Source organism: Temnothorax americanus, unplaced genomic scaffold (genome assembly GCF_048541705.1).
Source record: "Temnothorax americanus isolate GAGA-0224 unplaced genomic scaffold, ASM4854170v1 Scaffold45, whole genome shotgun sequence".
NCBI classification, from domain to species: domain Eukaryota; kingdom Metazoa; phylum Arthropoda; class Insecta; order Hymenoptera; family Formicidae; genus Temnothorax; species Temnothorax americanus.
In genome coordinates, this window is record NW_027509602.1 from 458,329 (window position 1) to 474,246 (window position 15,918).

The 15,918-nt window shown below is 34.4% G+C and overlaps 3 protein-coding genes across 29 annotated transcripts in view; 1 reads left to right on the forward strand and 2 right to left on the reverse strand.

The window, feature by feature from the left end:
• Nucleotides 1-8,518, reverse strand: part of LOC143903281 (serine protease inhibitor 3/4-like) — a 43,081-nt gene extending 34,563 nt beyond the window's left edge. For 21 of the 26 annotated variants that reach the window (XR_013258674.1, XR_013258675.1, XR_013258672.1 and 18 more), the window contains exon 1: nt 2,514-2,673. Coding sequence is in view for 17 of the 26 variants with exons in the window: in XM_077416760.1 (XP_077272886.1) it covers nt 2,514-2,523 (10 nt within the window). In the remaining 9 variants the exon portion in view is untranslated. Of the gene's footprint in view, nt 1-2,513; nt 2,674-6,747; nt 6,889-8,498 lie in introns of those variants that run through there. The other 5 variants (XM_077416762.1, XM_077416759.1, XM_077416772.1 and 2 more) reach the window with 3 other exon arrangements.
• Nucleotides 8,519-9,270: 752 nt separating this feature from the next.
• On the reverse strand, nt 9,271-11,885 carry LOC143903279 (uncharacterized). 2 transcript variants are annotated; one of them, XM_077416755.1, is made up of 4 exons: nt 11,736-11,885; nt 11,459-11,658; nt 10,869-11,335; nt 9,271-10,595 (listed from the first exon to the last, which is right to left on the reverse strand). In XM_077416755.1, the coding sequence occupies exons 2-4, from the start codon at nt 11,643-11,645 to the stop codon at nt 9,738-9,740; spliced, it is 1,512 nt and encodes a 503-aa protein (XP_077272881.1). In that variant the 5' UTR covers nt 11,646-11,658; nt 11,736-11,885; the 3' UTR covers nt 9,271-9,737. The 2 variants fall into 2 exon arrangements, with proteins under 2 accessions (XP_077272881.1, XP_077272880.1); XM_077416754.1 differs by having other exon boundaries at nt 10,869-11,658.
• A 3,200-nt stretch (nt 11,886-15,085) lies between these two features.
• LOC143903285 (EKC/KEOPS complex subunit TPRKB) lies at nt 15,086-15,911 on the forward strand. The gene has a single exon (XM_077416777.1). It carries the CDS (start codon nt 15,323-15,325, stop codon nt 15,863-15,865), a length of 543 nt encoding a protein of 180 aa, XP_077272903.1. The 5' UTR covers nt 15,086-15,322; the 3' UTR covers nt 15,866-15,911.
• Nucleotides 15,912-15,918: the final 7 nt, after the last annotated feature.

Consider the following 15,918-nt stretch of genomic DNA (forward strand, 5'->3'; position numbering starts at 1 on the left):
TTTGTGTCTAGAATAACATCAAGCGCAAGATAAATATTATCGCATCGGAATTGCGACATGATGGAAAAGAATTCCATTGCATCGTGAATCGAACGCGTTATCTCGTTATCTCATTTTTGAATTTATTTACTTATTTTTACACGTTTATATACGCTAGAAGAAGTGATACGTTGAACATTAATGCGATTTCATTGCTCATCGATGTAAAAATAGTACGTAACTCTTACGATGATTGATTATTCGCAAGAAGACTATATCGCCGAGAAAAATACAACTTAAAAAATTTCGATTTTGAGTTCAGTCCATAAAAAGTATAGCCTAAGGTGTTTCCTACGTGCTATAATAGTGTTACAAGTCCTATATGCAAAATTCGCCCCACGGAAGCAGAAGTGTCATTATTCTTTTAACCGGATTAAGTTGCGGTCGCTGGATGAATAGTGCCATAAGTGAATTGGCACGTCTTCAAGCAAATATCTTGGGAAAAAAAAGTATAAGTTTCATTATAACAAAATGTCATAATTGCAACTGCGTTAATTATCTCCCAATTAAAAAAAAAATTGAATTAAATTTGTTTTTCCTCTCTTAAAAATTGTGAATTTTTGAATTGTAACAGTATTCTTCTCGGTGTGTGTGCGATATAGTTCTTTTATATTCATTCTAAATTTTTATAAAACATAACAAGCCGTACGTTTACGTAAATTTCAAACTAACGCATACCGTTCCTTCAAAATCTTTCTTTTTTTTTCTTTTTTTTTCTTTGTCTGATAAAGAACTCAAGCACGATGCGTAACACGGAAGCAGTATAATCGCGTCGAGATATCCCGCGATAAATCTATACGCAGCTAATCAGATGCATCGTGCATTATAAACGCAAAGCAAATCTGGTTAATTCTGATGTGACGGTATTAATCAACCGATAATGAAAGAAAAGTTCACGCTGCGCAACTCTGGAAATGAATCACACCGGGCGAGAATGGTATCCGGCACGGATCACCTTGGAGTCTCAGAATTATGACTCGCCGGAGAGCATTATCGCCGGTACGTCAATTCGGTGCGTATCGATAACACGTCGTCGTATCAGAAGGGATTCGGCCAGACTTGTGTGTCCAATAACGGCACGTTCTTGTGCAGAGAGAGAGAGAGAGAGAGAGAGAGAGAGAGAGAGAGAGAGAGAGAGAGAGAGAGAGAGAGAGAGAGAGAGAGAGCTAGAGAGAGAGCGCGTTTGGGGTTATCGCGGTTGCAAAGGTAATCGATGGTCTATTTGATCTTGTTGACGCGAAAGGAATTAAGATGAAGCTAAGAAGAATCTAATTAAAAAATCAAATTTCGGGTTTATCCTCTTTCACCAGTTTTTCACCATATTAGCTCTCGAATGCCCTTTCGCAATTTCGTTTGGCACGAAAGTCCTTTCTTTTTATATATATTAAATCTTTTGCAATATTTTTTTTTGTAAATTCTCGACAAATAAACGCACAATTTTGTAGCAAATGTATATCAAAGTTGGATTTAAAGCCCCTTGCACAATGCTAGGTAACAGGCAATAGGAACAGAGTTTCCGTCACGTTGGAAATTCTGTGCCTATTGCCTGTTGCCTGGCATTGTGTGCAAGGGGGTTAACTTTAAAAATTTGAGAAAGTCTCTTTGTGAATTTGAAAATGTTTGTATGCAAGCGCGCGGATGTTTGAATAAATCCTCTATTGTTAAAATTATGTTTGGATTTAGAATATATTTTTTTCCAGTATATAATAGAAATAAGTTGAATAAAATAATCAATAAATTTGTAGTCCTTCAAAGTTCTTCGAAAAAATTTTCATATACTGTGACTTCTCAAAGTTATGTGAAGGGATGTCACGTAGGCAAGGACAATAATAAAAGCGGTGACTTTCAAGTCAAAATAAACTAATCGGAACGGAATCAAGTAGGAATCGAACGATTTGCTTACGCGTGTTATGCTTAATTGAAAAATTCCAAACACTAATATATTCTATAAAATACAACTTTATAACATATCGATCAATTACTTTCATAAATACATGTAAATCTAAGAGACAATATGTGAGATTATACACAAAATTATACACATATAATTAATATATATAATAAGAATTTCTCCAATTTCTAAAGCGCGAAGATATTTTTACAGACGATAAAACAGATCTGGAAGTTTAAATATGTCTACAATTATTATTCGGTTAAATCTTTTAGACGCAGATAAAAAGAACTTGGGAATTATTTCTTTCAATCTTCGCAAGATTATATCGGGTTTCAATCTTTACGGTTACGAGACGTCACAATTATCACAAATAAGCATGTCACTTCCTCATAACCTCGGGAAATCTTAAGTCATCGAAATTACACCAGTTTTAGTCCCTATTTCGCGGATCTATAAAGGAGGGATTTTCAGTTTGCTCGCGCCCGATGTCGATCGTGAACGAAGAAATAAATAAACTTGAACTCAATTGAATAAATCCGATCAGCTCGCTTCCTTACTGGATTAGTTGGAATCTACTTACGTGTACGCATCTTGCTCAACAAACTTGTCTCCTTCGAACACCGAATGCTTACTGCGGAGGACGATCCGGCGAGCGAACATAAAAAGCCCGTATCTCTCCTCAGGAAAACCCCAGCCCCCGCCAAGAGAAACAAGTCCGTCGTCCGTCGACGTGTACGATCGCAGTGGCACGACCAATCGTGAGGAAGCGCGCGTCCGTGCGACTCGAATCGGTGTCGGTGCTCCTTAATCGATCCGCGATCGCGACCCTGAGGTATGTGCACGCGTCATACCCGGCGTGGAATACAAACACGCGGCTACCCAGGGAGATCCGAAAATGCAATCGCGCAACGATCGTCGCCTCCTTCCTCGCCTTCACCTGCGCGAAAAGCTGACTGCCGGATTTTTCGCGCCAATTGTCGACTTGGATCGTGATCGAGCGCGGCTCGATTCAAGGACGGAGAGCGCAAAGGAGACTTCCCCTAACCGCGGAGATTGAACCCGCGGGTATAATATCGTATGAAGATAATTGACAGAAAAAATAATCCTTTTCTTCGCCAGTAATAAGTAACGAAAATGATCGTTTAGTTCGACCCAACTGGCCGTATTTATTAAATCGTAATTTTCACAACGACCATTGGTCCGTTTCAAGTGTAATCTATAAGTAAAGATAAAAATAAAAATGTGGGATAATAAAAAAATTTGCTATAACTTTCTAGACAAAACTTTACAATTGGTATATATAAGGATATTTTGTAGAAAGCCACATTTTTACTTTTATGACTTACGATTAGATCATACATGAAAAGGACCAAAACCAATGGTCCGAAACGTGAAGATTACGATTTAATAAATATGGTCAGTAGAGTCAAGCTATAAACAATCATTTTTGTAAAAATAATTCCTCTAGATTCTTTTTACTACACCTGACACTTGACTAAGAATTATCATCACGAAATTACTGCGGCATCGGAGATTGGACTCGTCGAAGTCGAACGGTTTCAATTTTTGATTCTCTGTTTTGCCCCAGTCATCTCACCGATTTTGTCGCTGTATTTTTCACATCATTCTGTGCGTGGGTTTATTTTGTTTCTTTCCATTTGCTAATTATAACAATATTGAAGTTAGATGTTATGGAGTTAAGTTATGGAAAATTATATTTTAGACCTTTTGGTATCTTTTTGAACGATATCATTGGAAAGATCCTACTGAGCGAAGGATTTATTTTTACGTGGCACGAAACCAGTTCTAGGAAACCAGTTGCCCAGTGCAAGGTTAAATTCATAAACGTACTAACACTTTCCCTCGACTTTGATCTCCATAAGTAATCGGGCAAACATTTGTGCAGGTGCGCTTCTCATCTGCATTTTTTATACATACTCTTGTCTTAACGAACTGTTGTGGCGCGGAAAAGACATGAGAAACAACAAACAGAAAAGTGGACAGAAGAAAACAAAGCTTAGGAAAATGGTTAAAAAAGGAAAAGAAAGAAAAGTTTAATATCTCTATCTTTCGAATTAATATAATATTTATATATTTCGTTCGTTAATTATAAGTTGGTTGAGTGTTACATAAGCATTACATTCGGCCTGTTAATTACAAGAAAAGCATATTAATCTGTTTTTAGTGAGTATTAATTTTCGTTTTTTTTTTTTTAATAATATTATATAATGAGAAATAATATATTTGGATTTTTTAATCGGATTACGCGATGTATCGTGAGGGAAAATTCAATTAATCTTATTTATTCAAAAAATTAATGAATATTTTTACGCTGCTATATTTTAGACCAGACTAGAGTGTGAGAATATTTATGTTTATCTCGCTGTGACTTTTATTATCTTACAATACGGCCAAGTTTATATCCATCGCCGTAAAAAAATATGCTTCCTACGGAGACGAACAGGGAAAAGTCGCGTGGAGAGATATATTACGCGGCAAAACCGGTTATTCTACGGGATTATCCTGTAGTTTGAGACGTTACAGCTTGTTTATATCGTAGTCTCGCGACAAAGACGACGGTATAAGAATGAATTAAACGAAATCGAGCATTTCGAGAATAGATAAGATATTGAAAATCTAGATAGGCGGTTTTTTAATTTTCTTAGGATTGCACGTACTATTTCAAACTTCCCAAGAGTTAAAAATTATCTATATATATATATAAAACAAAGTCGGGTTAGTTACACCATTTATAACTCAAGAACGGCTGGACAGATTTTAATGATCTATGGTTTGTTGGATTCGTCTCCGCCTCGAATAGCATAATAACAAAAAAAATTAATCTAGAAAGATATCCAAATACACCAAATACCGGGGCCGGGGCGAAGCCCGGCGGGGCATGCTAGTTTTAAATAAATATATTTAATTTACTTCAATTAATGAAAACTAACCTAAGCGGAGCTTGGTGCAAAAGCAACCATTATAGTCTGCTCATAGTTTAGGGGAACTATGAAACTTTATATGATTTTTGCCAATTAATTTAGGAGCGTAAGTAATTTTCTTTTTTTCTTACAAGTTCAACGAACATAACTAATATATAACGTAAGAAAATAAATGTAGAAATCCGAGTGCTTTTCTCGTTACACAATAGCGTCATCGAAGACAGTCTATAGCTGCGTCACCAAATTATGCGGAACGGTCAGCTATTTTAACTTTTGCTACCTGCTTCACATCACCGTTAGCTTTTAAGAATCCGTCGATAAAAGATCTCCCGAGATAAACCGGCTTTCCTCCCAAATTTTCCATTAACAGATCAGGGTAAGTATTATGGAACTTTTCGGAATGGATTCCGATCGGAATTATTCTATATTTCCTAGAAAACATAATAGATATCTAGGAAATAACTAAACAATTCCATAATACGTATACTGAGTAAATAGAAAGTATGCTGGGAGAAAGGGAAATGAGGAGAAGCAAAAGAAATGGAAGAAGCGACTGACGTACGCAAAGATTTTTAATTAGCTTTACAATGAGATGAAGACGGCAAGTAAATAATTTAATGATTTAAAAAAAATAGTAATTTTTTATTTCAAAAATTAATTCTATTGTTTAATTATTATGTAAAATCTCTAAAGTTATATATTCATGAATATTTGTATTATTTCTCTGTAACTATACATAAACACAGGAATCCCTACTTTCTTTCATTATTATTCAGATATTTTATACGTATAAATATTATAGATTTCTTGCTCGTGAAAAATTTGATGTTCATCGAACGTACTTACTTCTTAATTCAAACTAAATAAAGACAATTGTATTTAAAATATTATTACACTTATATATACTCTATTATATTCGACATGTTTGCGTTTATTCATATATGCTTATAGTACATACGTTTATAGTATACGTCGTGTATTTCTGTGTTGTTTCAAGGTCTTTGATATATAAACGTAACCGACATTCCGTAAAGTATTATTACAACCTTGAATACGAGGCTGTTTGGAAAATCCGAAAGATACTTTTATTTATTTCAAAATTTATACTTCTATGCAACGAGAGTAAGTACGTTGTAAAATGCAAAGAAAAGTTTTTTTTTTTAATCTCCGACTTTACTTTGAGCACGCAAATAAATCAATAATCGAATCTGACGTATTGTGAATAACTGTCTTTATATTACTTCAAGCCAAAAATTATAACATTTCAGAAACTTATAAGTATTCAAAAAACTAAAAAATTTCTTTAAAATCTTAAAGCTTTTTCAAAAGAAGTTTTCTATGTTAAATACACACCATATTTTAAATAACTATATTAAATTAAAAGGAATGACAGAGGAATTACAAATATCACGTGATATTATTATAATATTCAGTCATGCATCGAGATATATCATCAATCTATACCGACGATTTAATTTTAATTTAAATAAAAGATAAATTATTTTCTACTTTAATGTAAGAAACGGGAATCAAATTTTTGCAAGAGCTACTTCGATAATCACTATAAATCATATCGATAGATCATATCGTATTATAAATCATATCGATTGACATATAATTATATACATACATCGATCATGCAATTACAAAATTATTTGCAGTTATAATTATTTAATTGTAATTATTTCGTTTTTCCGGCCCCCAAAGAGTGGAATCTTCAATTGCGCAGCTAATTAAACATTGACGTCACCCGACGAACTGTAAGGTATTTCCTCGCGACGGTATGATTCATATACGAGCCACGAAACGAGGTACCGATGTGCGTCGTTGTCGCAGGACAATCATTACGATAAATCTGGCGAGTTAATTTACCAATCGGCGATTGACGGGAAAAGCAGCAAACACGAGCTTTCGGCACTTGGTGGTTTCCGATATTTATAAGTACGCAGTTGCGCGAATCGTTCCGTAAATCCTGCGTTTCGCACTCACTCGTCCACCATGTCAATCGTCATCGAGTTATGATCGATCATCCCAAGTCACTCGTGCGATACCTCGTCAGGTCGAGGTATCGCCGTCGGGTATCGTGGCCAGGAATCGATACCGCGACTTGGTCGACACTGTCGACAGAAAACACGGCATACTTATGCCTGTGCCTGTGAGCGTATCAACAGGTGTCGAGTTGGCGAACAGCTCGACTAACTGATGACTGACTCATCAAACAAGACAATTATAAACATTATCTATGTGATATTGTAGGCTAATCGCGCACGCCTACGGTCCGTTTCGATCGGAAACGATCGGACGAAAATTTACGGAAAGTTATAAGATAAAAAAGATTAAAGTATACAAATTTAAAAAATGCGAGAATTGTCATGAGCATGAGCCTTCTCTTTACAACTAGTTTGGCTGATGATGCTCGTGGATTACATTTTTATGGAGAATTTTATTATATGTATTATCGAAATATTTTGCACAACAAGAAATATAATAAATTAATAATAATAATTGATTTTGCTGTTATTAATTAATGTTTGCTCTTCAACACAACGAGGACTTGTCGGAATAGAAATAAATAGTATCGATACAGAGTGTGTGAAGCGTAAAGATATTTAGTGTGATGTTTGATGTTTGATGTTCAGTGCGCGAGAAGTCTTTCTTTCTTGTTTCCATTAATATTTATTTCTATATCAATGTAGATTAACTTTAATCTCGGTTTAACTTACTTTTCATTTTTTTTCTGGCTCTTAAAATTGGAAAAGGATAAAAAGCAAGTTAAACCGAGATTAAAGTTAATCGGCATTGGTAGAAATGGACATTAGAGAAAGATAAAAAGTAAGAAGTATAATAAGTTAAGCCGAGATCAAAGTTAATCTACACTGATAGAAACGGATGTAAATCGGAAATGGTTTCGAAATTAATTCGGGAAAAACATCAGCTCCAATTCGTTAAGGAATTTACCATTCTAAAACGTTGTACGTGTGCCGTGTTTATCGCCGCAGTAATTAAAGATGGATTTAACTTCCTAAATTCGCGGAATGATAAGAAACGGGAAATTCCGCTAAACTAATTACGTAACTGTACAGATATATTGTATATCACTCCGGTTTTAATACGCATAATCGCTAATTAGCGATTTACGTAATTAAATAGAAAAGAAGTCCATCAGACCGTTGTAAAAAAAAAACATCGGCTAACGACAAAAGTTTTCTCGACAGTTTCTCGTTTCTCGTATATAATTGATGCCGATCGCCTTCGCGAAATCGAAAGCTCAATACAAATGAATGTAATAAACTTTACTGTAATAAACGAACGTTTTTTTACCGAAGGTATCGCTGTGCTGTTAAAAGAACCGACATGTTGATAATGTGCCGATAATACTCAAAAATACCGATGCCCCAGAATGACCGAAAGCAATCTTTTAAATACGTGATGTAGTTCGTCGTGACATTAATGGTGTCTTTTTGTTAGATTTATCTTACGGTAGATTAGTTTCCCATTTCCCATCGGATATCGTTCCATTGTACACGGAAAAGTACGACATAAAATGGGCGATCGCAGGAATGGCGTGTACGCGATAAAGAAACGTATAATTCCCAATTCGAGGAACATTATTGTCGACTTACGTTTAAAGCAACGGGATCTTCGATACTTCGGCTGGAACAAACGCCGTATCTTGGAGACAACTGATGGATCGATCGCGCGCCAGGCGCTAGTCAAACACCGCCGATAACTCTGATAACTCTGGTGTGCTGGAGTAGATAGGTACGATGTGTTCTGACTAGAAGTGAACGAAACACCTAAATTTAACCTTCCCCCTGAATAACCGATGAGTATACTGCGCGCGCAATTTATTATTATAATCAATTCCGGAGAACACTGATGCGTGGCAAACAGAAACATACAAGATATTTCCACTTAGAATTTCAAATGTTTCTTAAATATAGGCTCTTCTACTTCTTGGAACGTAAAATGTAAAATACGTATATTCGATGAAGGAAATATTTAGTATATTTATTTTAAGCAATCTATCAAAGGACACTTTAAACGATCTATAATTTGTGTCGAAATTCAAAATATAATTCGACATATTATTTAATATAATACGAAAAATATTTGAGAAGAATAAGAATACATATCATACATTAAACATGTATTTAAATGCGTATAAATATGTACTTTACAGACATATAAAATACAGATATATAAAAATGCACAATGTAAAGTTATAAACAAAATTTTGATTATAGATTATCTAAAGTGGGCGTCATTGCTCAATAATTCATTTTCTGAAAATATGATTTTAATGCATGAAATGTTAGATTTACTATTGAAACAATTGAAATAAATATCTATATTAGAATTTAGATGATAGAAGGATTAAATTACGATTACATGTGCAAGAAATTTTATATATTTAATCAGATTAAAATTCCAATGAGATATATTTCGCTTTATTACGCTAAGATAATTTTGAAGGCTATTTACTATTAATTATTCAATCATTATATTTTTATTTATACGATAAAAAAATTATACGAGTTATACAAAAAAGAAGGAAAGAGAACACATAGGAAATATTTCGTTCCTTTCTTAAAAAAAAAAAAATTATTATAATGCATGAAATCTTTACATTTATTAATACCTATGTTAATAAACTTTATTCATACTAATATCTTTAAAGTAACACAGAGTAGCTGAATTTTTAACTGTAATTAAACTTATTTGAGAATATTTTACTTTTCAACTTTAATACTTTTTAACTTTTCTTTCTCGAGTTTTTTTTGCTCTTTTTCCCTTTTTTTGAAAGTTTTCTTTATTTAATGTCCTCTTTTTTTATTGTGTGTGTGTGTGTGTGTGCTTCCTCATAAAAGCTTTGTTTCTTTAAATTTTTTTTTATCTTTATCTTCTTTTGCTCTTTTTAGTTCCATTCTTTTACATAAGTTACATATATTATAATATAAGGTACATGTTTTATGCAACCATTTATTGCATTTAATGCACTGAATCCAATTTACTTTGGGCAATGTATTGTCATACGATTCGTAACATTCAACGCATTCGCATTCACTTTCTTCACTTGAATCAATTTTATTAATGACTTCATTTTCTTGACTTGTATCTAAAAAGACACGTTGCTGATATGAGTTACTCGGTCCAGGCTGCGCCATACTTTCATCTGTCATTATGCACATCTGAGTGCTTGATAAATTTGTTACAGGAGTGCTTAATAAATTTGTTAATATCTCTTTATCACTTTCTTCTGAAGAAGAGGAATCCTCATGTGGAACTGCATTTTCCAGATATGCATGTTCTGGTATTGCTGATGGACAGAAAGGGTGTATTCCTGTCTCTCTAAAGCCTGATATTCCCGTCTGGACAGTAGCTGCTCGTAACCAAGCTTTTGTTAATAAGAGACCAAAATGAATTCTTCCAATCTTTTTGTTTGGATTTGCATTACCCCATTCACAGCAAGCATCTCGAAAATATGTTTTTAAAGGTTCAAAAAATGCTCTATCAAGTGGTTGAAAATAGTCTGTAGTATGGCTGGGTAAGCAAAGTACATGGATATTATTGTCCGTGGCCATTTGTAGTATATCAGGAGAGTTTATATAGAATCTATAACCATCCAAAATCAACAAACATTGTTCTCTACTTTTTCTTGGAATAAAATGGTTTTTCAGCCAATCCGTAAAGAGCTGTTCATTGATGTAAGCGGATTCCTGTAATCCAAAATATAAATTGCTATTTTATTGTTTTCTTTATTAATTTTATAGATGAGAATTTATACACATATATTTATTTGTCAATTTAATTTATAATATATAAATTATTATTTGTAAAATTATTTTTTTATTTCTTTATTTTTCATTCCTTATTATTTTATTTATTTATTTATTTAGTTATTTATTTATTAAATTATACATTTATATTTGTAATATATTAAACATTATGCATAATAATAACTATATAATTTGATACAGAATAAATTATACCTTTCTTATTTGAATAACAGATCCAGGTGGCATGTTTTCTTCCCATGTCTTTTGCTTTCTAACACCTTTAAATATACAGTACGGTGGTAAGAATGAACCTTCAGCATTACAACAAGCTACTACTGTAATAGTTTCTTCCATTTTGGTACACTGACGAGCTTGAACATTTTTACCGTCTTCAGCAGCCAATATAAAATCAGGCTCATTATTCAGTTGCAGACTAGTCTCATCCATGTTGTAAATACGACTTGGTTTATTCATCAAGTTATTATCATTGAGACATTGTTTCAATAAATGAAAGTAATTATCAATGTCTTGTCGTTTATTCATTGCATTCGCACTTGCATTTGACGTTTTTCTGGGTTTCCTAATAATTAGTGTAGGATTTCTTCTCATAAATGACTTGTACCAATCCGATCCGGCAATTTTTTTCTCGATATTAAAAACTTGTTTCAATCCCATTTTTTCTGATAAATTAAAAGCTATTTTTCTTATTTCTTTTTTTGAAGGTGCAAATCCTACTGATTGAAGTTTCTTAATGTGTTCTACTAGCTGTTTTTCAACTTCTTCGCCAAGATAACATTTCTTACCTAATCTTCCTTTGATAAAATTATTTTGTTTTAATCTAGTCCCGAGGGTCTTTTCAGGAATATTATTATTTAAAGCAACTTCTCTTATTGAAACGTTTCCCTTTTGTAAATCTTTGAGAGCTTTATCAAGATTCTCTTGTGTCCAAGCACCTCGGCTTGTTTTTCGTTTACCGTAGAACGTCGGCATTTTGAGACAATATCTAGACAATATTATGTTATTAATATTATTACTGTTGTTATATTATTATTATGTTAACTTATTATCCACACAACACACCTTATCCGAGGGACACGTGGATATCTACAACGATATCAACAACAACGTACACGATGGATATTGTGACGTCTGTGCAAAATACCTCATACAAATTGTGATTGTGCTGCATATATAGGTTATAGGTAGGTATCAATAATTTATTAGTGGAGTAAGTGCACGTGTACTTTGTATACTCTGCGCAGGCGCACGATGCTGCCTTCTGGGTAGCGATTAGCGATCATGTAACTTTTTTCCTAGAGCGGAAACGTGAAAAGTGAAAACTTTTATGTAACTATCTCTTTCTATTGGTGTTGAATAGAAAGAGATAAACTTTTCACTTTTCACATTTCCGTCCTAGGGGAAAAGATACATGATCGATCCCCAGCAGAGGACTACAGAATTAATATTGAACTGTTCCCTATTCCCTATTCCCTATATTCCTTTCATATTGTGTGCGCAGTCTCTAAAAATGCCGTATGGCGTATATCCCAATAAACAGGTGGGATATACAAGATATATCAAGCTAAACAAAGAATAAGAGCCACGCACTTGTATTTTGCTGTATTCCATATCCTTTGCTATCCCTCTACTTTACGTTATCATATGAAATAACCATTAAACCTTTTACATTAAACATTCCCTACAGAGTAATCATTTTATACGTAAATCGCAATATATGATCGCGCTACAATTACTATATACATTGATACTACAATTACGCGAGCGTTACTTATTCAGTAGTAACTTACGATAATTCACTCGTTTACACGGAGTAAATTATCGCAAGTTGTTACAGAAGTAACGCTCGCGTAAACGTAGTATGAATTGAAAAACAAATCGCAAAGAAATGTCGATTCATGCAAAAGCGATAAAAATAATTGCCATAAATAATTATAAGAGAGATCAATATGTAGGGGAGAGAGAGAAAGAGAGAGAAAGCGTATGTTAAGGGAGCATATATTTAAGTATATAGAGCATATATATACCAGAAAATCTGATTATTCGGTGATTGTAATTATAATTGCTATTAGCTTCTTTTTATTTTAACACACTTTTACTGCTTGTGTCTTCTTTTTTAGATAACCTTAAGCTAATTAAATCTTACAAATTTCTATGCTTTCTCGAATTATTTGGAATCGCTGGCTGCACTGCGAAAAGCCGTGATCGGATCACAGCACTTGCTGTCAACCCTCTTTTTACAGAGATCACAGCCACAGGTCGGTTCTCGCGGTCGTCGACGATAGCATTTAGGGGGACATGGGGGTGGTTGCGGCTTCGTTTCGCAACAGCACGGGGCATAAGGATCCTGTAAATTATTGCAACTGAAGGGTTCAATGGAAGAATAATATAAGTCAGGAACGCAAAAATTGTTTACAAGAGAGGATTGCAAAAGTTGTTAATTAATTTTAAATTTAATCACATCGAGATAATTATCTATAATTATAAGAATAATAATTTATTTTATACATGTGTATCTTTCTCACTCTGCGCTTAAAAACTTGCATTGAATAATCCCCCAATTTCTCGCCTTTTATTAATTTCGTGAGCTATAGTTAATTTTGCTTTACAAGATAATTTATCATACAAAAAGGGTGGTTTGGATTTCCTCATTCGATTGGCGATTCAAAATATATAATAATAAAATGCGGAGAATTGTTCAATAATGAAAAAAAGTTCACGTTTTCCTGACAATCAGTTTAGGAAGCACGACAGTTGATAATATTAGCAATTTGATTTTTGTTTTGTACCTGCATTTTTATATAACAACAAGAGGCCGTTTTGGGACAGATTTGACTAGGAAGTATGTACGACCGTTGCTCCGTACAAGGTGGACCTATGTCGGTGTCTTCTTCTTCAGCTTGTTTCGATTTACATCTCTTTCTCGGTTTTCCCTTTTTGGAAGGGCACGCTGATTTAAGTTTCTCCGAACCCCATTCCACCCCTAATTGTACTGTGCAAGTAATTCAAAATAATTTTTCTTTTGATTTTTACAAACGATGCTAACTAGGATTTTATATATTAAATGTGCATGTTGTAAAATAGAACGATATGTAACGTTTGATTGATGAGAAATACCATAGTCGAATAATTGTTCTAAAATATTCTCGGCCGATGTATCATCCGTCATAATGGGCGACGAGAGAAATTAATTTTTTCCAATCTTGCAATTGTATAAAAAATACGGCAATCATGATCATCCACAATTTTTATGTATCGAGAACGTAATGTGCAATGTTATCAGTCATTTGACAGATGAGATGTCACACATTCTCGTAGAGAAGTTGCAAACTTCAAGACGTTTAATATTTCTAATATCTTTTATCTAATTTTTAATTAATTAATTTAATCAATTAATTAAAATTAATTATGATTAATGATATATACCACGTTTACGCGAGCGTTACTTCTGTATTAGTAACTTACGATAATTCCTTCGCGTAATAAACGGGATTTTGTATAGTAACTTACGATAATTTACTCCGTAAACGAGTGATATATATCGTAAGTTACTACAGAAGTAACGCTCGCGTAAACGTAGTGATAGTCGCAGATGACATTCTTTCGCACATATCTCTATATATCCAAGTGTACTTTATATATCTACATTTGATTTCCGTTTTAACATATATTTTTCAATACATTAATAACAACTTAGCCATATATTTTATTATTGCAAATAATGAACGAAAAAATTTAAAAATAATACATCTGGATAACTTAAAAATATTACATGAACGTTTACCTATACAAAAATATATTTAAAAACATGAAAAATAATTTTAAGCAAATAATATATTAATTGTATTACAACGTTTTATCGTTTAAATTTATTTTTCCTGAAGAAAGTAACCACATATGACAAAGTTATTATATAATTCTTTCGTTACCATAAAAATAGTACAATATTTATTTATCTATTTTTAATATTTTCGTTATTGCGTGCCGAGTGTGTATAAAATCGGTTGCTATATCAATGTAATTTTAACAGTTATTTAACTCTTAATATTTTTTATTCTCGTAAATTTTTATTACAATTTATAATTATTTTATTCTATTTAGTAGTACACCCACGTGCAATAAATTTTCTTCTTTCCCGCGTCTCTCATTCCTTTACCATATTCGCGATTCTTTTTCCAGCTGTAATGCCCGATCTACAATAGCTGTAGTAAGCCTCAAGCTGTAAGAAATTGACCAATTACAGGCGAATGTGAGGAGAATAATCGACTGTGATTGGTCAATTCCTTACATCTTGAGGCTTACTACAGCTTACTACAGCTATTGTAGATCGGGCATAAATGTTTAGAGATGGCGTTAGCGCACGGCACGGCTGGCACGGCAAACGGCAAAGCATTCTTCATTACATACATCAAACCAAACCGGCGATATGTTTCGTATTATTTATTAGTCGTGCTGAGTTTCGCTCAGAATAGTCAGAATTGCACGAGTCTTACGAGCATCTGTCAGTCATCACTGAAACGCGACGTGCGATCGTACGACCGTCGCGGCATTTTCTAAACAGAAGACCGAACGCGAGATTGATCATCCGGGCGATCAGAGTCGATTGACGCACTAATTTACAATCATCGATAATTGCTGTAACAGCTGACATGGATGATCACAGCGTCGAGCTGGATCAGGAGACCGGCCTCTGCTGCACGTTGCACCTGTTCGCCGATGTCGCGAATACCTCGGAGATACGCGAGAAGCTCGTCGCCGGGAAGCTTCGCTGTTGCGTGGCAAAAGTCGCGCTCATGACCGATGCTTTTCAGGCGGTGGTGGCGGCCAATAAAGCCGCCCTCAGCGCTAAGCGAAATCGACTGATCACCAGGACCGTGTACACGGAGGTTTTGTTCTACCTGTCCATGTCGAAGAACATATCTCGTTCCTTGATCGAGTTCGGTATCGGCGACGGCGATAGGAACATCCTGGTGATGCTGATACACAAACCTGGCGAGGAGCGAGCCATGCTGGGGGAGATCTTGGAAAGCGTCAAGGGAGAGAGGATACCCATTTCGAGGCTGCAAGAGTTTACGGATGTGAATCTGGTAAAAAAGACTTACAAGATCGACGAGGACGAACTGTGCGTCACCAGTCTGGCTGACGCTGTTGTCTCGAGAATTTGTTGCAAGGAGTTTATGTTGCCGAAGTGAGGATCGAAGAGACTGGAGGATGGCGGAGAAAGCAAGCTGTCCTTACGTGTCAA

Excerpts from the sequence above, each read along its gene's own strand:
- LOC143903279 (XM_077416754.1), bottom strand. The coding sequence starts at position 11,645 with ATGCCGACGTTCTACGGTAAACGAAAAACAAGCCGAGGTGCTTGGACA. Across the intron at positions 10,596-10,868 it reads CTGTTATTCAAATAAGAAAG|GAATCCGCTTACATCAATGA; the intron begins GTATAATTTATT and ends TTTGGATTACAG.
- LOC143903285 (XM_077416777.1), top strand. The coding sequence starts at position 15,323 with ATGGATGATCACAGCGTCGAGCTGGATCAGGAGACCGGCCTCTGCTGC.